Source organism: Hemitrygon akajei, unplaced genomic scaffold, assembly GCF_048418815.1.
Source record: "Hemitrygon akajei unplaced genomic scaffold, sHemAka1.3 Scf000048, whole genome shotgun sequence".
Lineage (NCBI taxonomy): Eukaryota > Metazoa > Chordata > Chondrichthyes > Myliobatiformes > Dasyatidae > Hemitrygon > Hemitrygon akajei.
In genome coordinates, this window is record NW_027331934.1 from 2623370 (window position 1) to 2647519 (window position 24150).

General features: G+C 45.5%; 1 protein-coding gene across 1 annotated transcript in view; it reads right to left on the minus strand.

Moving 5' to 3' along the window:
• Positions 1 to 3716: 3716 nt before the first annotated feature.
• LOC140720887 (NACHT, LRR and PYD domains-containing protein 3-like) overlaps positions 3717 to 24150 on the minus strand; it is a 31670-nt gene continuing 11236 nt past the window's right edge. Inside the window, exons 6-10 of the mRNA XM_073035734.1 lie at positions 13113 to 13199; positions 8297 to 8467; positions 4695 to 4865; positions 4372 to 4539; positions 3717 to 4207 (exon numbers count right to left, since the gene is read on the minus strand). Of these exons, the coding sequence (XP_072891835.1) occupies positions 4120 to 4207; positions 4372 to 4539; positions 4695 to 4865; positions 8297 to 8467; positions 13113 to 13199 (685 nt within the window). The 3' untranslated portion in view covers positions 3717 to 4119. The remainder of the gene's footprint in view (positions 4208 to 4371; positions 4540 to 4694; positions 4866 to 8296; positions 8468 to 13112; positions 13200 to 24150) is intronic.

Here is a 24150-nt window from a genome sequence, read left to right on the forward strand (position 1 = left end):
GAGAGGTGATAGGCAGCAAGAAGAGGAGACTGAGTGAAAGTGGGATGGGGAAAGGGAGAGGGAGGGAACTACCGGAAGTTGCAGAATTCGATGTTCATACCAAGGGGCTGGAGACTACTCAAAACGTAACTTCCTGTGTGCTATGTGAACACCGGGAACCGGGTGTAATAAATCTCCCGGCGTGGGGACACGGAAAACATAAACCTCTCTCATACCCACCCCGCCCCCCGGCCATCTTCAGGAAGGCGTGCCGAACGTCCATCAGTCCGATCATATCCAAAATCTCCGCCAAATGTTAGAACCTCGTCAGTGTTACAAAGTCGTCAACATCCACAAGACCCTCGACTTTCCTTGTAACTAATAAACCATCGGCGTTCCCGTCAAATTCCCTAAACGCTGCCCTGAGTTCTGTGAAACACGAAACTAGGGCCCCCCCCCCAATTTTCCGGTTCACAGACCCGTTGGAAATGAACTGGAAGGGGTGTCATTGGGAGGCAGGTGGTGCGAGTGAATGGGAAGTACTGGGTCCCATTGGGAGTGAATGGGAAATGCTGGGTCCCATTGGGAGTTCGGACGATAGGAATGAATGGGAAGCGGTGCATACGGTGGTGGTAAATGGGAAGGAGCGGGTCCCCATTGACAGGCAAACGGTTGGAGGGAATGGGAAGAGACGGGGCCCACAAGGAGGCAAACATTGGGACTGAATGAGAAAGGGTGGGGTCCATTGGAAATTTGGGCAATGCAGGCGAATGGGTAGAGGTGCGTCCCGTTAGGTATGCGGATGAGTGGAGTGAATGGGAAGGGGGAGTGCCATTGGGAATGCAGTTGTTGGGAATGAATGGGAAAGAACGGTATTTGATTGGGATCGCGGACCGTGGGAGAGGACGGGAAGGGGTGGAGTCCCGTTATGCAAAATTATCCGCAACTTCGATTTCATCCTGGGCAACTTCTCGACCCCAGAAGTCAAATGTGATTGTTAACCACTATGTTTATGAATCCCATCTGTACTCCCCTGCCCGTCTGTGCCCCTTCCCACCCTCCCCTGGTCTGTGCACACTGTATCTCTCCCCGTCTCTGTGACCTTTCTACATATATTCATTGTGTGTGTGTGTGTGTGTGTGTGTGTGTGTGTGTGTGTGTGTGTGTGTGTGTGTGTGTGTGTGTGTGTGTGTGTGTGTGTGTGTGTGTGTGTCTGTGTGTGTGTGTGGTTTCCTGTGCTACAGCTCCAAGATGAACATAATGAGAGTCTCCTCTATAAATCTGTTTCAACTTTCTTCCCCGTGTCTGTCCCCAGGAGTGTGTGATGGGACGGTGTGGAGGGACAATCACTCTGTGTCTGACCCCGAGTGTGTGTGATGGGAGAATTGGAGGGAATTCTCTATGAGTCTGACCACGGGTGTGTGTAATGGGACGATGTGGAGGTAGCTTCATACTGTCTCTGACTGCGGTTGTGTTTGATGGGACGGTGAGGAGGGAGCTTCACTCTGTGTCTGACTCCGGGAGTGTGTGATGAGACGGCGTGGAGGGAGATTCACTTTGTTTCTGTCCCTGGGACTGTGTGACGGGACGGTGTGGAGGGAGATTCACTATGTGTCTGACCCCGGGAGTGTGTGATGGGACGGTGTGGAGGGAGATTCACTCTGTGTCTGACCCCGGGAGTGTGTGATGGGACGGTGTGGAGGGAGATTCACTCTGTGTCTGACCCCGGGAGTGTGTGATGGGACGGTGTGGAGGGAGATTCACTCTGTGTCTGACCCCGGGAGTGTGTGATGGGACGGTGTGGAGGGAGATTCACTCTGTGTCTGACCCCGGGAATGTGTGATTCGGATGGTGTGGTGGGAGATTCACTCTGTGTCTGACCCCGGGAATGTGTGATTCGGATGGTGTGGTGGGAGATTCACTCTGTGTCTGACCCCGGGAGTGTGTGATGGGACGGTGTGGAGGGAGATTCACTCTGTGTCTGACCCCGGGAGTGTGCGATGGGACTCTGTGGAGGGAGATTCACTCTGTGTCTGACCCCGGGAGTGTGTGATGGGACGGTGTGGAGGGAGATTCACTCTGTGTCTGACCCCGGGAGTGTGCGATGGGACTCTGTGGAGGGAGATTCACTCTGTGTCTGACCCGGGAGTGTGTGATGGGACGGTGTGGAGGGAGATTCACTCTGTGTCTGACCCCGGGAGTGTGTGATGGAATGATGTGGCTCAACACCGGTATTCCTTCCCCCATCCCTATCGTACTCGGGACCTCAGTGAAATCACATCTGACATTACAGTCGATTTTAACTGTCTGCGGGAGTAGTTAGTTACGATGAGGGTAGGGTGGAGATGAGATCCTCGGCACCCAGACTCTGAGACGCTGCTGTACCAGTGTGAGGAGCTGAGACCCATTACTGCAGTTCACCAGGTCACTGTTTTTCCTTTAATGTGACTTGAGTCTGACATCAAAACAGTATGTTACAGTGGTTTATTGTCTGTGTCTGACCAAAGGAGTGATTGATGGCAGACACGGAGGGAGCTTCACCCTGTGTGTGGTCTAGGGAGTGTGTGATGGACGGTGCGGTGGGAGATTCTTTTAGTGTCTGACGCTGTGACTATGTGATGTAACAGTGTGGAGGGAGCGTCGCTTTGTGTCTGATACAGGACTTTTTTCATGGTACGGCCCGAATTGAGATTTTCCCAGTGTCTTATCCTGGAAGTGTATCATAGAATGGTGTGGAGGGAATTCTCTGTGTCTGACCCCGTAAGTGTGATGATACTGTATGGAGGGAGATTCATTTTCTGTTTAATCCAGAGATTCTGAGATGGGACGGTGTTGATGGAGATTCACTGTGCGTCAGAGTCGGGCTGTGTGTGATGGGACGCTGTAGAGGGAGCTTCAGTCTGTGTCTGATCCGGGGATTGTGAGATAATGTGCTGCGGTGGGAGATGCACTCAATGTCTGAGCCTGTGAGTGTGTGATAGGACGGTGTGGAGAGAGCTTCACTCTGTCTGACACAGGAATATTGTAATTCAGTGTCTCTGAGTGAGATTGATGGGGCGATGCATACGGAGCTTCAGTCTGTGTCTGACACCCCATGTTGATTGCTTCTGTTCCATTCTCTTGTTCGCGACCTTTGTGGACGCCGGTCAGATATTATACTGTATATGAGCTTCCAATCTCTTTACTCGTCTTTGTCTGTGAGAGCAAGGAGAGCATGCAGGAAGGTGGGGGACAGGATAATGCGAGTATCTGAGGTGCGAGGAAGCGGTGGTCAGCCTGGATGTGGATGGAAAGTGAGGAGATCCTGGGGATCAGACACTATCAGACTGACATCCCTCAGCCTGGAGCTGAGATGCTGCTGTACCAGTGTGAGGAGCTCAGACACATTATTACAGTTCATCGGGTGCGGGGGTGGGGGTCAGCAGTAACCCCAGGTCACTGTTTCTCCTCTAATGAGACCAAAGTCCGACACCAAGACAGGAAGTTAAAGCGATTTATTGATTTCATCATGACAAATGTAAGTTAAACAATCTGTGAGCTGCTGACGTGCGGGAATAAATAATCTGCTCCCGACTCACTCACAGTCACACACAATTAACTGACTGGACACAACGAGTGACAGTTTGAATATTCAGTCCAGTTTCACACTGTCACTCCGCATCGGGGAACCGATGATTATAAAATCACACTTCTGGGCCAAGTCCGGGATCGCTGCAGATCCAGGGTCACTGCCGAGGGATTTGTCAATTTAACATCATTATATAGGCCAGGCTGCCGAATGCACCGTCCTAAGCAAAGGGAGCAAAAGGATTCTCTCCCGGGATAATCCCACCCCGGGATACCGGTGTCCCAGACTGAGCCCCGGCTCCGGGACTCTTCCTGTCTGGGTAATTCTCCCGGGTCTCACGCGGGAGTCTCGAACACGCACATCCGGCGGAAGCTGCCGCGCCGAACAACAGGCGGAAACACGTCACTGTGGGACCGCTCCGAGTGACACACAGCGTGAGGCCTGAGCCGGTTCGTTAAAACCGTTGGGGATCAGCCCTGGCGCGCGGCCATTAAAGGTAAGGGCGGGAGTTAAAGGAGAGGGCGGGGAATCGGCCAAATGTCTCCATCCCGCGGGCGGAGATGTTCACACATTCAGATGTTCACATTCAGTCCGGGTCTGACTCCCTGCAGAGATCTCAGTTCCTTCTTCCCGGTCCGACTGAACCGATTCCCCTCCAGCCTGAAACAGATGGGAGAATAAAGATGAAATAAACAGATTACACAACAGTGTCAGTAACAGGGGACTGGGGTTAATGTTTCAACAACACTCACAGACAACTATCACCAGAAAACCCGCGGATCCGCTGATATTTTATCACATTGAACATTAACACAAACACTCACCCGATCCACTTCAGACTCAGGTTGGTCAGTATGAGGCGGCGGAGAGCCGGGACAGATCGGTCTTTCAGCCAGTTTGATTTCAGGTTCAGCACCGTCAGTGATGAGTTTGTACTGAAAGCGGAGGCGAGATCCTCGGCCCCAGAATCTTTGAGACCGACATTGTACAGCCTGGAGATGAGAGAGAGTGAGGGTGAAGGACACAGAGAAACAGGAGACTGTACAAATCCCCAGTGTTTATCAGTAACACAATTACTGATCACATTAATGTTCAGTGTCAGACACCCAGTGACTGTAAACACAATCTCCCACAGTCTGGTACTTACCACAGATTTTGAATTTTACACTCCGGGTTCCTCAGAGCCACAGACACCAGTTTCACTCCTGAATCTCCCAGTTCATTATTACTCAAGTTCAGCAACGTCAGTGATGAGTTTGTACTGAGAGCGGAGACGAGATCCTCGGCACCAGAATCTGTGAGACCGACATCCATCAGCCTGGAGATGAGAGAGATTGAGGGTGAAGGACACAGAGAGACAGGAGACGGTACAAATCCCCAGTGTTTATCAGTAACACAATTACTGATTTTTTTCCTTCAGCACGACTGTGCAAGTCGGCCAGTGAGAACAGCGAGAAGAGTTTAAAAGGAAGACAGATTTACAGAGCGAGCGTCAGAGGAGCGGGAGACAGAGTAGGAAGGCTTTGGCTCAACGGGACTTCGGCGATAAAGGGTCGAGGCGAGGTAGGTTATCTGTTTACAATACAGACAGAGAGTATGTGTGTGAGACTGGTTTTCTGGGCTCGGTGTCAGATGTGGGAGATCCTGGAGACTCCCAGACTCCTGGACGGCAACATCTGCACCCGGTGTGTCGAGCTGCAGCTCCTTAAGGATCGAGTTAGGGAACTGGAGATGCAGCTCGATGACCTTCGTCTGGTCAGGGAGAGCGAGGAGGTGATAGAGTGGAGTTACAGGCAGGTGGTCACACCGGGGCCACGGGAGACTGAAGAAGTGAGTCACAGTCAGGAGAAGGAAGGGCAAGAAGCAGATACCAGAGAGTACCCCAGTGGCTGTACCCCTTGACGATAAGTACTCCTGATCAAGTGCTGCTGGAGAGAGGGACGGTCTAGCGGGAGGGGGGGGGGGGGGTTGAAGCAACAGTGGCCGTGCCTGTGGCATAGAGTCTGGCCCTATGGTTCAGAAGGGCAGGGAAAGGAAGAGGATGGCAGTAGAGATAGGGGATTCTGTAGATAGCGGGTCAGACAAGCGAAACTTTGGATGCAGGAATGGAAAATATGAATGACGGTAGTTTGCCTCACAGGTGCCAGGGTCCGGGGTTTTCAGATCGCGTCCAAGATAGCCTGCGGTGGGAGTGAGAACAGCCAGAGGTCGTGGTACATATTGGTACAAATGACATAGGTAGGAAAAGGGAAGAGGTCCTGAAAACAGGCTACAGGGCGTTAGGATGTAAGTTGAGAAACAGGAACGCACAGGTAGTAATCTCGGGATTACTGCCTGTGGAACAAGACAGTGAGAATAGGAATAGGGTGAGGTTAAGGATAAACGTGTGGCTGAGGGATTGGAGCAGGAGGCAGGGATTCAGATTAATGGATCACTAGGACCTCTTTTGGAGCAGGTGTGACCTGCACAGAAAGGACGGGTTGCCCTTGAATCCCAGGGGGAACAATATCCTGGCAGGAAGGTTTGCTAAGGCTGTTGCGGAGAGTTTAAATAGAATTGCTGGGGGTTGGGATATGAACTGATGTGACGGAGGAGAGGAAGGTTGGCTCACAAATAGAGTAAATTTGGAGAGAATGCGAAAGGGAGGATAAGCAGGAAATAGAGAAGGGACACATTCAGTCCGATGGTTTGAGATGTGTCTATTTTAATGCAAGGAGTATGATGAATAAAGCGGATGAGCTTCGAGTGTGGATCAGATCTTGGAGCGATGATGTGGTGGTCATTAGAGAGACTTGGATGGCTCAGGGGCAGGAATGGCTACTTCATATGCCAGGCTTTAGATGTTTTAGAAAGGACAGGGAGGGAGGCAAAAGAGGTGGGGGTGTGGTACAGTTGATCAGAGATAGTGTCACGGCTACAGAAAAGGAACAAGTCATGGAGGGGTTGTCTACGGCGTCTCTGTGGGTGGAAGTTAGGAACAGGAAGGGGTCAATAACTCTACTGGGAGTTTTGTATAGACCACTCAACAGTAACAGGGACTTTGAGGAGCAGATAGGGAGACAGATTCTGGAAAGGAGTAATAATAACAGGGTTGTTGAAGTGTGAGATTTTAATCTCCCAAATATTGATTGGCATCTCCCTTGAGTGAGGGGTTTAGATGGGGTGGAGTTTGTTAGGTGTGTTCAGGGAGGTTTCTTGACACAATATGTAGATAAGCCTACAAGAGGGGAGGCTGTACTTGATCTGCTATTGGGAAATGAACCTGGCCTGGTGTCAGGTATCTTAGTGAGACAGCATTTTGGAGATAGTGATCACAGTTCTATCTCTTTTACCATAGCATTAGAGAGGGATAGGAACAGGCAAGTTAGAGGAAGGGGAAACTATGAGGTTATCAGGCTGGAACTTGTACGCATAAATTGGAAACAGATGTTCTCAGGGAAACGTACCGAATAAATGTAGAAAATGTTCAAGGGATATTTGTATGAGGTTCTGAGTAGGTACGTTCCAATGAGACATGGAAAGGATGGTACGGTACAAGGTCCGTGGTGCACAAAGGCTGTTGTAAATCTAGTCAAGAAGAAAAGAAGAGCTTACAAAAGGTTCAAAACATGAGGTAATGATATGAATCTGGAAAATTATAAGGCTAGAAGGAAGGAGCTTAAGAATGAAATCAGGAGAGCTAGAAGGGGCCATGAGAAGGCCTTGGCGGACAGGATTGAGGAAAACCCCAAAGCATTATACAAGTATCTGAAGAGCAAGAGGATAAGATGTGAGAGGATAGGACCAAACAAGTCTGACAATGGAAAAGTTCGTATGGAACCGGAGGAAATCGAGGAGGTATTTAATGAATCATTCACTTCAGTATTCGTGACGGAAAAGGATCTTGGTGATTGTAGGGATGAATTGCCGTGGACTGCAAAGCTTGAGAATGTAGATATTAAGAAAGAGGCTGTGCTGGAGCTTTTGGAAAGCATCAAGTTGGATAGGTCACCGGGAGATGGCGGAATGTACCCCAGGCTACTGTGGGAAGTGCAGGAGGAGATTGCTGAACCCTGGAAATGATCTTTATATCATCACTGAGGATGGGAGAGGTTCCGGAGGATTGGAGGGTTGCGGATGTTGTTCCCTTATTCAAGACAGGGAGTAGGGATAGCCCAGGAAATTACAGCCAAGAGAGTCTTACTTTAGTGGTTGTTAAGTTGACGGAGAAGGTCCTGAGAGGTAGGATTTATGAACATCTTGAGAGGCAAAATATGATTAGGAATAGACAGTATGGCTTTGTGAAAGGCAGGTCGTGCCTTACGAGCCTGAAGGGCCCGTATTGTGCTCTCTATTTTCTATATTTCTTTGTTTCTACTGATCACAGTAATATTCAGTGTCAGACACCCAGTGACTGAAAACACAATCTCGTACAGTCTGGTATTTACTCCAGTTTCTGTATTTCGCACTCCGCATTTCTCAGAGCCGCAGACACGCGTTTCACTCCTGAATCTCCCAGTTTATTCTCACCCATGTTCAGATGGGTCAGTGATGGGTTTGTACTGAGAGCGGGTGAGATCCTCAGCACCAGAATCTGTGAGACCGACATAATTCAGCCTGGAGATGAGAGACTGTGGGTGAAGGACACAGAGAGACAGGAGACGGTACAAATCCCCAGTGTTTATCAGTAACACAATTACTGATCACATTAATGTTCAGTGTCAGACACCAAGTGACTGTAAATACAATCTCCCGCAGTCTGGTACTTACCCCAGTTTCTGTATTTTACACTCCGGGTTCCTCAGAGCCGCAGACACCAGTTTCACTCCTGAATCTCCCAGTTTATTATAACTCAGGTCCAGCCCCGTCAGTGATGGGTATGTACTGAGAGCGGAGGCGAGATCCTCGGCACCACAATCTGTGAGACCGACACTGTTCAGCCTGGAGATGAGAGAGAGTGAGGGTGAAGGACACAGACAGACAGGAGATGGTACAAAACCCCAGTGTTTATCAATAACACAATTACTGATTTTTTTTTCTTCAGCACGACTGCGCAAGTCGGCCAATGAGAACAGCGAGAAGAGTTTAAAAGGAAGACAGATTTACAGAGCGAGCCTCAGAGGAGCGGGAGACAGAGTAGGAAGGGTTTGGCTCAACGGGGCTTCGGCGATAAAGGGTCGAGGCGAGGTAGGTTATCTGTTTACAATACAGACAGAGTGTATGTGTGTGAGACTGGTTTTCCGTATTCGGTGTCAGATGTGGGAGATCCTGTTGACTTCCAGCCTCCTGGACGGCAACATCTGCACCCGGTGTGTCGAGCTGCAGCTCCTTAGGGACCGAGTTAGGGAACTGGAGATGCAGCTCGATGACCTTCGTCTGGTCAGGGAGAGCGAGGAGGTGATAGAGAGGAGTTACAGGCAGGTGGTCACACCGGGGCCACGGGAGACTGAAGATATAGGTCACAGTGAGGAGAGGGAAGGGCAAGAAGCAGGGAATAGAGAGTACCCCTGTGGCTGTACCCCTTGACAATCAGTACTCCTGTTCGAGTACTGCTGGAGAGGGAACAACAACAGCTATGCGTCTGGCACAGAGTCTGATCCTGTCGCTCAGGAGGGGAGGGAAAGGAAGAGGAAGGCAGCAGAGACAGGGGTCTATAGTTAGGGTGGTCAGACAGACGATTCTGTGGACGCAGGAACGAAACTCGGATTGTAGTTTGGCTCCCAGGTGTCAGGGTCCTGGATTTTCTGATCACGTCCAAGATATCCTGCAGTGTGAGGGAGAATAGCTAGAGGTTGTGGTATATATTGGTACCAGTGACATAGGTAGGAAAAGGGATGAGGTCCTGAAAACAGAGTACAGGGTGTTAGGAAGGAAGTTGAGAAGCAGGACCTCAAAGGTAGTGATCTCGGAATTACTGCCTGTCCCACGTGACAGTGAGAATAAGATTAGGATGAGGTGGAGGATAAATGTGTGACTGAGGGATTGGAGCAGGAGGCAGAGATTCAGATTTCTGGATCATTGGGACCTCTTTTGGAGCAGGTGTGACCTGTGCAAAAATGACGGGTTGCAGTTGAATCCCAGGGGGACCAATATCCTGGCAGCAAGGTTTGCTAAGGCTAATGCGGAGAGTTTAAACTAGAATTGCTGTGGGGAGGGAGCCAAATTGATGTGATGGAGGAGAGGAAGGTTGGCTCACAATTAGAGAGGATTTGGAGACCGTGTGAAGGAAGGATACGCAGATGATAGAGAAGGAGGCAGTCAGTCCGATGGTTTGATATGTGTCTATTTTAATGCAAGGAGTCTGATGAATAAAACGGATGAGCTTAGAGCGTGGATCAGCTCTCGGAGCTATGATGTAGTGGCCATTACAGAGACTAGGATGGTGCAGGGGCAGGAATGGCTACTTCAAGTGTCAGGATCTAATTGTTTCAGAAAGGACAGGGAGGGAGGCAAAAGTGGTGGGGACCTGGCACTGTTGATCAGAGATGGTGTCACGGCTACAGAAAAGGAGTACGTCATGGAGGGGTTGTCTACGGCGTCTCTGTGGGTGGAAGTTAGGAACAGGAAGGGGTCAATAACTCTACTGGGAGTTTTGTATAGACCACCCAACAGTAACAAGGACATCGAGGAGCAGATAGGGAGACAGACTCTGGAAAGGAGTAATAATAACAGGGTTGTTGAGGTGTGAGATTTTAACTTCCCAAATATTGATTGACAGCTCTCTAGAGTGAGGGGTTTAGATGGGGTGGAATTTCTTAGGTGTGTTCAGGAAGGTTTCTTGACACAATATGTAGATAAGCCTACAAAAGGGGAGGCTGTACTTGATCTGCTATTGGGAAATGAACCTATCCAGTTGTCAGGTCTCTCAGTGGGAGAGCATTTTGGAGATAGTGATCACAATTCTATCTCTTTTACCATAGCCTTAGAGAGGGATATGAACAGGCAAGTTAGGGAAACCTTTAATTAGAGTAAAGGGACATATGAGGCTATCGGGCTGGAACTTGGAAGCATAAATTGGAAACAGATGTTCTCAGGGAAACGTAATGAAGAAATGTAGAATACGTTCAGGGGATATATGTATGGGGTTCTGAGTAGGTATTTTCCAATGAGACAAGGAAAGGATGGTAGGGTACAAGATCCGTCGTCCACAAAGGCTGTTGTAAATCTAGTCAAGAAGAAAAGAAGAGCTTATGGAAGGTTCAAAAAACGAGGTAGTGATATGAATCTGGAAGATTATAAGGCTAGCAGGAAGGAGCTTAAGAATGAAATCAGGAGAGCTAGAAGGTGCCATGAGAAGACCTTGACGGACAGGATTAAGGAAAACCCCAAAGCATTCTGCAAGTATGTGAAGAGCAAGAGGATAGGATGTGAGAGGATAGGACAAAACAAGTCTGACAATGGAAAAGTGCGTATGGAACCGGAGGAAATAGCGGAGGTATTTAATGAATCATTTGCTTCAGCATTCATGACGGAAAAGAATCTTGGCGATTGTAGGGATGACTTGCAGTGGACTGAAAAGCTTGAGAATGTAGATATTAAGAAATATGTGGTGGAGCTTTTGGAAAGCATCAAGTTGGATAAGTCACCGGGACCGGAAGAGATGTACACCAGGCTACTGTTGGAAGCGAGGGAGGGGATTGCTGAGCCTTTGGCAATGATCTTTGCATCATCACTGAGGATGGGAGAGGTTCCGGAGGATTGGAGGGTGTGAATGTTGTTCACTTATTCAAGTACGGGTGTAGGGATAGCGCAGGAAATTATAGGCTAGTGAGTCTTACTTCAGTTGTTGGTAAGTTGATGGAGAAGATCCTGAGAGGTAGGATTTATGAACATCTGGAGAGGCATAATATGATTAGGAATAGTCAGCATGGCTTTGTCAAAGGCAGGTTGTGCCTTACGAGTCTGAATGATTTTTCTGAGGATTTGACTAAACACATTGATGAAGGTAGAGCAGTAGATGTAGTGTATATGGATTTCAGCAAGGCATTTGATAAGGTACCCCATGCAAGGCTTATTGAGAAAGTAAGGAGGCATGGGATCCAAGGGGGCATTGCTTTGTGGATCCAGAACTGGCTTGCCAACAGAAGGCAAAGTGTGGTTGTAGATGTGTCATATTCTGCATGGAGGTCAGTGACCAGTGGTGTGCCTCAGGGATCTGTTCTGGGACCCCTAGTCTTTGTGATTTTTATGAATGTCCTTGATGAGGAAGTGGAGGGATGGCTTAGTAAATTTGATGATGACACAAAGTTTGGGGGTGTTGTGGATAGTGTGGAGGGCTGTCAAATGTTACAACGTGACATTGTTAGGATGCAAAACTGGGCTGAGAAGTGGCAGATGGAGTTCAACCCGAATAAGTGTGAAGTGGTTCACTTTGGTAGGTCAAATATGATGGCAGAATATAGTATTAATGGTAAGTCTTGGCAGTGTGGAGAATCAGAGGGATCTTGGGGTCCGAGTACATAGGACACTCAAAGCTGCTATGCAGGTTGACTCTGTAGTTAAAAAGGGGTACGGTGTATTGGCCTTCACCAGTCGTGGGATTGAGTTTAAGAGTCGAGAGGTAATGTTTAAGAGTTGAGAGGTTATGAGGGGGATAGATCGAGTTGACGTGGATAGGCTTTTTCCGTTGAGAGTAGGGGAGATGCAAACAAGAGGCCATGATTTGAGAATAAGGGGGCAAAAGTTTAAGGGTAACACGAGGGGGAATTTCTTTACTCAGAGAGTGGTGGCTGTGTGGAATGAGCTAACAGTAGAAGTGGTAGAGGCATGTTCGGTATTGTCATTTAAAGTAGAATTGGATAGGTATATGGATAGGACAGGAATGGAGGGTTATGGGCTGAGTGCAGGCCAGTGGGACCAGGTGAGAGTAAGCGTTTGGCACAGACTACAAGGTCCAAGATGGCCTGTTTCTGTGCTGTAATTGTTATATGGATATATGCTGCAGCTAAACAGGGGCCTGGTCCGACCCTACTTGGAGTACTGTGCTCCGTTCTGGTCGCATCACTACAGGAAGGATGTGGAAACCATAGAAAGGGTGTAGAGGAGATTTACAAGGATGTTGCCTGGATTGGGGAGAATGCCTTATGAGAATAGGTTGAGTGAACTCGGCCTTTTATCTTGGAGTGACGGAGGATGAGAGGTGATTTGATAGAGGTGTACAAGATAATGAGAGGCATTGATCGTGTAGGTAGTCAGAGGCTTTTCCCCAGGGCTGAAATGGCTAGCACGAGAGGGCATACTTTTAAGATGCTTGGAAGTAGGTACAGAGGAGATGTCAGGGGTAAGTTTTTTTACACAGAGAGTGGTGAGTGTGTGGAATGGGCTGCTGGCGGCGGTGGTGGAGGCGGAAATGATAGGATCTTTTAACTCCAGGATGGCTACATGGAGCTTAGAAATATGGAGGGCTACGTGTAAAATCGATGTAATTCTAAGGTAGTGACATGTTCGGCACAACGTTGTGGGCCGAAGGGCCTGTATTGTGCTGCATGTTTTCTATGTTTGTTTGTTTGTTTCTGCTGATCACATTAATGTTCAGTGTCAGTCACCCAGTGACTGTAAACACAATCTCCCACAGTCTGGTACTTACCCCAGTTTCTGTATTTTACACGCCGGGTTCCTCAGAGCCGCAGACACCAGTTTCATTCCTGAATCTCCCAGGTCATTCCCACTGAGTCTAAACACAAACAGACAGATTGATGAACAAAGTGATTCAAACCGTGGTTCTGGGGGAATTTCAATCTCTCGGATATTTCAGGAAACATTAAACTCTTCAGTAAATCACTGATCGGAGTTCCCATCACTGCCAATGTCCCTCATTGCCCAACTCCAGCGTATTCACCGAATGTCAGTAATTTAGTCTGTCGGTATGACTATGTAAAGTCCACATACTCTCTCTCATTTCCAGATGGCTAAACAACATGTTCCACACAGAAGTGCAGAAATGTCACTGGGACACAGTGAAATAGACCCAACCGAGCTAAAGGGATGGGGAAGGGAGATCCCAATGGGGGAAGGGGGATGGGGAAGAGAGATACCACAGGAGGAAGGGGGATGGGGAAGAGTGATCCCATAAGGAGGAAGGGGGTTGGGAGAGAGAGATACCACCAGAGGAAGGGGTATGGGGAAGAAAGACGTCACAGGAGGAAGGGGGATGGGGGAGAGCGATTCCACCGGAGGAAGGGGGTTTGGAAAGAGAGATCTCACATGAGGAAGGGGGATGGGAAATAGAGATCTGACAGGAAGGGGGATGGGGAATTAAGATCCCACTGGAGGAAGGGGGATGGGGAAGAGAGATCCCACAGGAGGAAGGGGGTTAGGAGAGAGAGATAACAACAGAGGAAGGGGAATGGGGTAGAGATAAACCACAGGAGGAAGGGGGATGGGGGAGAGAGATCCCACAGAAGGAAGGGGGATGGGGAAGAGAGATCCCACAGGAGGAAGGGAGATGGGGAAGAGAGATCCCACTGGAGGAAGGGGGACGGGGAAGAGAGATCCTACAGGAGGAAGGGGATAAGAATGAGAATTCCCAAGGGAGGAAGTGAATAGAGAAGAGAGATCCCGTAGGAGAAAGGGATATGGGGAAGAGAGATCCCACAGGAGGAAGGGAGATGGGGAAGAGAGCTCCCAGTGGAGGAAGGGGGACGGGGAAGAGAGATCCCACAGGAGGAAGGGGATGAGAATGAGAATTCCGAAAGGAGGAAGTGAATAGAGAAGAGAGATCCCGTAGGAGAAAGGGGTATGGAGAAGAAAGACGCCACAGGAGGAAGGGAGACGGGGAAGAGAGATCCCACTGGAGGAAGGGGGACGGGGAAGAGAGATGCAACAGGAGGAAGGGGATAAGAATGAGAATTCCCAAAGGAGGAAGTGAATAGAGAAGAGAGATCCCGTAGGAGAAAGGGATATGGGGAAGAGAGACGCCACAGGAGGAAGGGGAATGGGGAAGAGAGATCCCACAGGAGGAAGGTGGATGCCGAGGAGAGATCCAACAGTTGGAAGGAAGGGGGAGTTGGAACAGAGAGCCCAGAGGATGAAAGTGGGATCGGGAAGTGAGATCCCACAGGTGGATTGCTACCCGTGCCACGTGCTAGTGAGGGTAGAAATAGGAAGATAATGCAGCTAAATACGTGGCTGAGGGGATGGTGCATTAGGGAGGGGTTCATGTTTCTGGACAATTGGGCTTTCTTCCAGGGGAGGTGCGACCTGTTCGAATTGGACAGTTTGCACCTGAACTGGAGGGGACTAACATCCTTGCCGGTAGGTTAGCAAGTTCTGCTCCGGAAGTTTAAAACTAGATAGGGGGGCGGGGGCGGGAGGGGGGAGGGTCGCAGATGTAGAGCAGAAAGTGAGGTGGAGGAGGATAAGGGTCATGCGATGACTGCCTGTATAGACAGACATCAAAGGTTTGTACGTGACAGGAATGGCACACGATGATATCGACATTATTGCTATTAGTAAGACTTGGTTACAGGAGGGGCAGGACTGGCAGCTTCATGTTCCGGGTTCCCCTTGTTTCAGACGTGATAGTGGGAGGGATGAAAGGGGGAAAAGTAGCATTACAAGTCAGGGAGAATATCACAGCTGTGCGTAGACGGGACAGCCCAGAGGGCTCGTCTATAGAGGCCATATGGGTGGAGCTGAGGAACGGGAAAGGAGTGACCACACGAATAGGGTTGTATTATAGACCGACCAATAGGCAGAGAGAACGGAGGAGCAAATCTGTAGAGAGGTAGCAGACTGATGTAAGAAACAGAAAGTTGTAATCATAGGGGATTTTAACTTTCCACATATTGACTGGGACGCCCATTCTCAGAAAGGGTTAGATGGCATGGAGTTTGTCAAATGTGTTCAGGAACGTTTTCTAAATCAATATATTGAGGTTCCAACGAGAGAGGATGCAATACCTGATCTCCTATTAAGGTGCCAGATAGGTCAGGGGACAGAAGTATGTGTAGAACCATAGAACCATAGAACACTACAGCACAGTACAGGCCCTTCAGTCCTCCATGTTGTGCCGACCCATATAATCATTGAAAAATAGTACTAAACCCACACTACCCCATAGCCCTCCATTTTCCTTTCATCCATGTGCCTGTCCAAGAGGTTCTTAAATACTCCTAATGTTTTAGTCTCCACCACCATCCCTGGCAAGTCATTCGAGGCACTCACAACCCTTTGTGTAAAAAACATACCCCTGATGTCTCCCCTAAACTTCCCTCCCTTAATTTTGTACATATGCCCTCTGGTGTTTGCTATTGGTGCCCTGGGAAACAGGTACTGACTATCCACCCTATCTATGCCTCTCATAATCTTGTGGACCTCTATCACGTCCCCTCTCATTCTTCTATGCTCCAAAGAGAAAAGTCCCAGCTCTGCTAACCTTGCTTCATATGACTTGTTCTCCAAACCAGGCAACATCCTGGTAAATCTCCTCTGCACCCTCTCCATAGCTTCCACGTCTTTCCTATAATGGTGTGACCAGAATGAAACATAATACTCCAAGTGTAGGTGAACATTTTGGGTCCAGTGACCATAATGTCATTAGTTTCAAGAAAATTATGGACAAGGATAGGACTGGTCCACCAGTTCAGATTCTGAATTGGGGATAGGCCAATTTTGTGGAAATGAGAACGGATCTGGGAAGAGTGGATTGGGATATGTTGTTTTCTGGCACGGATGTTTTCAGTAAGTGGAACGCCTTCAAGGGTGAAATTTTGAGAGTGCAGAGTTTGCATGTTCCTGCCAGGATTAAAGGCAAAGTTAACAGGCAGAGTGAACCTTTGTTCAAGGGAAATCAAGGTATATTGGCGATCTGGTTAAGTAGGTGTTTAGCAGGTATAGGCAACAAGGAACAAATTAGGGATTTGAAGAATATAGAAAATGGAAGGGTATACGAGGAGGAAGGTGTATAGGGAAGAGAGAGCCCACAGGAGGAAGGGGGATGGGTAAGAGAGATCACACAGGAGGAATAAATGGGGAAAGGAGATCCCACAGAAGGAAGGGGGATGGGGATGAGAGATCCCACAGGAGTAAGGGGGATGGGGAAGAGAGATCACACAGGAGGAAGAGGGATGGGGAAGAGAGATCCTACAGGAGTATGGGGGCTGGGGGAGAGAAGTCCAGTAGGAGGAAGTGGGAAGGGGAAGAGAGTCTCCACAGGAGGAAGGGATATGGGCAAGAGAGATCCTAGAGGAGAAAGGGAGATGGGAAAGAGAGATCCCACAGGAGAAGCGGCATAGGGATGAGAGATCCCCAGGTCAGCGGGAGACGCTCATGGAGTGAGTACTGTTTCAGATCCGCTCCATAACCTTTACTTTTTTTTAACCTTTGATCACCCTTATTCAACTTATTGTTTCCTACACCAAAAGATTCCTGCCAACTTTCTCGGGCTTATCGTTAAGATTTTATTGTGAATTCTTGAAGATATGCAAACAGAAATGGCTCTTAGATCCAAAGGACGAGAACCGGGGCGTAACCCGAACGGCAATGGAAAGAAGCAAGCTCAACCGCAACGCACTGAGTTAACTTATGAACTGCTTATGGAGGTTTTGGATAGAAAATTTGATGAACAACATCAAGCTTTTAAACAAGATATAAAGGCTTTTCAAGATTATATGGTTAAGACGGATTCAGTAATTAACCAGCAGCAAGTGCTTATCGCGTCTCTGCAAGAAGAAGCTCGGAAACGAGATTTGACAATTGAAAAATTGCAACAGGATTTAATTTCGACCATTAAACTGGTGGAAACACTTAAAGCCAAGAGTGTCGATTTGGAGAATCGGTCCAGAAGACAGAACCTACGCATACTTGGTCTCCCAGATGGCATAGAAAAAGGCGATCCTTCGAAATATTTTGCTCAATTTTTAAAAGATGCGTTTCCGTCGGTTTTTCCAGAGAACCCCCCGGTACTTGACCGAGCACATAGAATTTGGAGTCGTTCATCGAGTGCTTCAGCCAAACCCCCGGTGGTAATTGTCCGGTTTCACTATGTACACGACAAAGAACAACTCATTCGTGAGGCTCGGAGGGCTGGGATGATTAAATTTCAAAATTACTACTTCCGTTTGGAGGAAGATTTTAGTCCTGAAATTATGAAAAAAAGGCTTCTTTTTAAACCTCTGATGTCTGAATGTTATGAGAAAAATCTAAAACCTGCGCTCTTATACCCGGCGAAGCTCAGAATCTCCCCGCCGAACGCTCCTCGCCAGGTTTTTCTTTCTACTTTTGAAGTGAAAAAGTATTTGGAGGAGAACTTCCCTACTGATATAGACACTACTCTCCATTAAATGAGTGATTCTGATCGTGAAAGATGGTTTTCGATTCCTTAAACCAGGGTTAGTCTCTGGCTATTGGTGTAGGGTTATCCTATACTTCATATTTAAGTTAAAGTGTGCTTTCGTTATATTAATCGCTCTGTCTCATACACTTTAACCACTATACTATATTTTTGACTACTATTTTTGTTCCCTTGAAGGTATATTTTAAACCTTTCGAAGGGAATTTTTTTTTTTATTATCAAGATGGTAGTTTTTTGCAAAATATTCTTGGTTTTGTATAAGATGGCGTTATTGATTCTTTTTTCGTCTTCTTCCTATAATGCATCGCTTATCATAGTTTAAATACTTCTTGATTTGTTTGGGTTATAACCCGATTTATAAACTTTTAGTGATTATATTCTTTTTTTTTACAACTAAGCATATTAAGAAGCGCAGATTTTAGTATTGCGATCATAATTCTTAAAGTTGGGGTGGTTCTTTTTCATATATCCTTTAAATACGGAGTGGTCTGCCGCTGATATGGGGGTAGAATTAGTCTCATTTTTTTCCTTTTTCTAGCCATATTTTGGCTTTTTTTCTTTTTCATGTGGGGGTGGGGGTTGGTCTGTTTTCCTTTTTTATTTTTATTTTATCAATTTGTTTTAGTTTTTTCACTCGGGCAGTTCTTGAACTACAAATATGTCTACGATGTCGTCACTTACGGGTCCGCTCTTTATTTTTGTTCCTCTTCCGGGTGCATGAGTTTATAATATGGTTAACCCTTTCTATACCAAATGGATGACTTTAGAACCATGGCTCAAACCATTAACTTTGTGTCTTAGAATACTAATGGTTTAAACCATCCGATTAAACGAAAGAAGATTTTCAAAGTATTCCAAAGACTTAATGCTCATATCATTTTTGTACAAGAAACTCATTTGAGGAAGGAGGACAAATATCGCTTTTTTAGGTCTTGGCGGGATCAACAGTATCATTCGAATTCGAATGCCAAAGTTAAGGGAGTTTCAATTTTTATTGACTCCTCTATTGCATTTGTTCAACATGATATCCTTTCGGATCCGAATGGTAGATTTTTGTTAATTACGGGTTTACTTTGTAATAAAAAGGTTGCAATGGTTAATGTTTATGCTCCAAATGTGGATGGTCCTGACTTTTTTAAGTCCTTATTTACTTCTTTACGTAATTTAAATGAATATAAGTTAATAATGGGTGGTGACTTTAATTGTTGTTTAAATCCTTTGATGGACAAATCTACATCTATTCAGACTTTACCCAATAAGTCGGCCACTTGTATTAACTCCCTTTTGACTGATAATGGAGTTTTTGATATCTGGAGATTTCGTCATCCTAATAATAAGGAGTTTTCTTTTTTCTCACATGTTTATCACTCCTATTCGAGAATTGATTATTTTTTTATTGACTCTTGTTTTATTCCATCGGTAATTGGTTGTAATTATGATATTATAGCTATTTCTGACCATGCTCCATTAAAACTTTCTATTAATTTTACGGATACAGCTTTAAGTGCTAGACAATGGCGATTTGACTCTACCTTATTGCAAGAGCCGGACTTTATTAAATTTATGAAGGAGCAGATCAATTTCTTCTTTTCAACTAATTTCACGGAAGATAGTTCTTGCGGAATACTTTGGGACACCTTTAAAGCGTATATACGTGGACAGATTATCTCTTACTCTGTTGGTCTGAGAAAACGCATTAAGAAGGAAACTCTTTTATTGGTTGATAACATTAAAGAGATTGACAAGAAATATTCGACTACTCCTAGTAGGGAGCTTTACAAACAGAGGGTTGAACTCCAAATGAAACATAGTTTATTACTTACATCTCCGATTGAAAATCAATTAATGAAAACCAGATCTGATTTCTATATACATATTGGTAAATCGGGAAAACTGTTAGCTAGTCAGCTGAAGAATGTTTGGGTTAAATGTCAAATCACTAAGGTTCGTCAGCAGAATGGGGATTTGACAGTTAACCATGATGAGATAAATAAGTCTTTTCAAGACTTTTATACCTCCCTGTATCAATCTGAATCCCTGATTTTCTTGGGAAATTGAATTTTCCAAAATTATCATCCGATGATCTTTCAGTATTAGGTACTCCGTTCACGGATGCGGAAATTAAAGGGGTTATTTCCTCAATGAATTCTGGGAAAGCACCAGGTCCAGATCGGTATACGGTAGAATTTTTTAAATGGTTTCCTGCTACTCTCTCTCCTTGGCTATGCAAGGTTTTTGAAGAAGCAATTAGATTGGGGAATTTGCCACAATCTTTTTATAGAGCTTCCATTTCCTTAATAGTGAAGAAGATAAAGACCCTACTGACTGTGCATCTTATAGACCAATATCTTTATTGAATGTGGATTCTAAGATCTTTTCCAAGTTACTGGCTTCCAGGTTGGAGAAGGTATTACCCCAAATTATTTCGGAAGACCAAACCGGTTTTATTAAAAATCGCTATTCTTTTTTCAATGTTAGGAGATTACTGAATATTGTTTATACTCCTTCACATAACACTTCAGAATGTGTTATTTCATTAGATGCGGAGAAAGCATTTGATAGAGTTGAATGGCCTTACTTATTTTATGTGCTGGAGAAGTTTAATTTCAGTGCGACCTTTATTTCCTGGATTAAACTGATTTATCAAACTCCAATAGCCGCGGTGTTTACTAATAATCAAAGATCTCAATTTTTTCGTTTATTTCGGGGCACTAGACAAGGTTGTCATCTTAGTCCATTAATATTTAAAATCGCTTTAGAACCTTTGGCAATTGCCATCAGAGAATCACAGGATATTTTGGGTATTAATCGTGGAACAGATATTCATAAGGTATCTTTGTACGCAGATGATTTATTATTATTCATCTCTAACCCTGAGAAATCTATTCCAGCAGTCTTATCATTGTTGGCTCAATTTAGTGAGTTTTCTGGGTATAAGTTAAATCTTAATAAGAGTGAATTGTTTCCTTTGAATAGACAGGTACCAAGCTATGGTATTTTACCTTTTAAATTAGTTAATGATTCTTTTACTTACTTAGGGATTAAAATCACAAAAAACCATAAAGAATTATTTAGGTTTAATTTTCTACCCTTAATTGATCAGATTAAAGGCTTGCTTACTAAGTGGTCACCATTATCTTTATCTCTGATAGGTAGGATTAATGCTATTAAGATGGTTATTTTACCTAAATTTTTATATATTTTTCAAGCGGTACCAATTTTTATTCCGAAATCCTTTTTTACTAATGTTGATTCAAAAATTTCCTCATATATATGGCAGAATAAAAATCCCAGGTTAGGTAAAACATATTTACAGAAGACAAAGAAGGAAGGTGGGTTGGCATTACCCAATTTCAGATTTTATTATTGGGCAGTTAATATTAGATATTTGTTATGTTGGTTGAAAGAATGGGATGGTCCTTTTGGCCCTCATTAGGTGAGTTTGGAAACTAAATCTGTATCAGGTTATGCTCTGGGTTCTATTTTAGGGACATCTCTCTCTTTTGCTCTTTCTAAATTGCCGAAACGAATTGACAACCGGATAGTTAAATACACCTTACGTATATGGTTTCAATTTCGGAAATTTTTTGGGGTTGACTCAATTCGTTTTAAATAGTCCTATTGTATCTAATTGTTTTTTCCACCCCTCAATTATAGATCAAGCTTTTTCGGCTTGGAAAACTAAGGGTTTATTAAGATTTTCCGACTTATTTTTGGACAACTGTTTTATGTCTTTTGAGCAATTATCTAACAAATATAATTTGCCTAGATTTCATTTTTTTAGATACTTACAGGTTAGGCATTTTTTAAGTACGGTACTTCCTATGTTTCCAAATTTTGTGTCTTTAGATATTTTGGAGAGTTTGTTTGAATTAAACACTTTTCAAAAAGGGCTTATATCAAAACTTTATAATATAATTATGAAGCTACGTTCAGTGCCCTTTGATGAGACCAAAAATGATTGGGAAAGAGAGCTCAATCTTATTATTCCTATTGAGAATTGGGATAGAATTCTTCAATTAGTTAATACATCATCTATATGTGCCAAACATTCAGTAATACAATTTAAGGTTGTACATAGGGCCCATATGTCCAAGGATAAATTAGCTCATTTTTATTCTTATATAAACCCTATTTGTGACAGATGTCAATTAGAAATCGCGTCTTTAACTCATATGTTTTGGTCATGTCCGCTTTTGAAAAAATATTGGAAAGCTATTTTTGATATTATCTCTGCGGTACTGAACATCGATTTACAACCCCATCCTATTACCGCAATTTTTGGTTTACCGATGATGGACTCACTCCATTTATCTCCTTCCGCCTGTCGAATGATTGCTTTTCTCACTTTGATGGCTAGAAGATCTATTTTGTTGAATTGGAAGGAAATTAATCCTCCCACGGTATTTCATTGGCTTTCTCAATCTATGTTATGTCTAAATTTAGAAAAAAATAGAAGCTGTATTTGATACTTCTATTAAATTTGAAAAGATATGGAGACCATTTATTCAATATTTTCATATGATGTAATATGGCCCTGTGCCAAGCTTATTGGTTTTTTCAGCTTTAATTGTATGTATGTTGAGAGGATCGGAGTTGACGACATTGATGTTTATGTATTCTTGTGAGATACTATAAACAGCCCCTTTTTTTTCTCTTTTTCTTTAGTTTTTTTTTCTTTTTTTTTGCTTTCTTTTTTTTCCTTAGATATTAGATTCGTAGGTTAGTAACTTTGCATATATTTTATTTTCTTTTTTCTTTTTTTATATATTACATATTATGAAATATCTAGATTTACCTTGTTCATATATATACTATATGCTTCATGTTTTGGGAAAACTTATTTATACTGTATTCATTGCTTATGTATTCCTTCATGTGTAATGGGAATTTGTATGTTTGTAATCCCTTTATTAATATATTAACTGTATTTTGTTCATAATATTTTTAATACTAATAAAAAGATTGAAAAAAGAAAGAGAGACCCCACAGGAGTAAGGGGGATGGGGAAGAGAGATTCCACAGGAGGAAAGGGGATGGGGAAGAGAGATCACGCAGGAGGAAGAGGGATGGAGAAGAGAGATCCTACAGGAGTATGGGGGCTGGGGGAGATAAGTCCAGTAGGAGTAAGGGAGATGGGAAAGAGCGGAGAAGCGGCATAGGGAAGAGAGACCCCACAGAAGGAAGGGGATGGGGATGAGAATTCCCAAAGGAGGAAGGGGATGGGGAAGAGAGATCCCGTAGGAGGAAGGGGTATGGGGATCAGAGACGCCACATGAGGAAGGGGAATGGGAAAGAGAGATCCTACAGGCTGAAGGGAGATGCGGAAATGATGTCCCCCAGGAGGAAGGGAGCTGGGGAAAAGAGATCCCACTGGAGGAAGGGGGATGGGGAACGGAGATACCACAGGTGGAAGGGGATGGGAGTGAGAATTTCCAAAGGAGGAAGGGGATGGGGGACAGAGATCCCGTAGGAGGAAGGGGTATGGGGAAGAGAGACGCCACATGAGGAAGGGGGATGGGAATGAGTGATCCGTCAGGAAGAAGAGGGATGGGTATGAGAGATCCCACAGGAAGAAGGTGGAGGGGCAATAGTGATCCCAAAGGAGGAAGGAGGATGGGGAAGAGCGATCCCCCAGGAGGAAAGACGATAGGGAAGAGAGATCCCACAGGAGGAAGGGGGATGGGGAAGAGTTTGATCCCTGAAGAGCAAGGAAGATGTGGAAGGGAGATCCCACAAGAAGATTAGGGGATGGAGAACAGAGATCCCACAGGAGGAAGGGGGATGGGGAAGAGAGACACCACAGTGGAAGGAGGATGGGGAAGCGAGAACCCACCGGTGGAAGGGGGTGGGTAAGTGAGGTCCTGTAGGAGGAAGGGGGAAGGGGAAGAGAGACTCCACAGGAGGAATATGGATGAGGAATATTAATCCCACAGGAGGAAGAGCGATGGGGAATTGAAGTCCCGTAGAGGGATGGTGGTTCGGGAAGAGAATTCCAAATGAGGAAGAGAGATGCGGAAGAGAGATTCCAAAGGGGGAAGGGGTTGGGGAAGAGAGATCCCGTAGCAGGAAGGGGGATGGGGAAGAGATATCCCAGAGGATGAAGGGGGATGTGGAAGAGAAATCCCACAGGAGGAAGGGGGATGGGTGAGAGAGATCCCACATGTGGAGAGGGGATAGGGAAGAGAGATCCCATAGAAGGAAGGGGGATGGGGAAGAGAGATCGCATAGGAAGGGGAAGTTTGGAAAAGGCGTCCCACAGGAGGATGAGAAAAGAGTAATAGATAACCCACAGGAGGATGAGGAAAGAGTAATAGATAACCCACAGGAG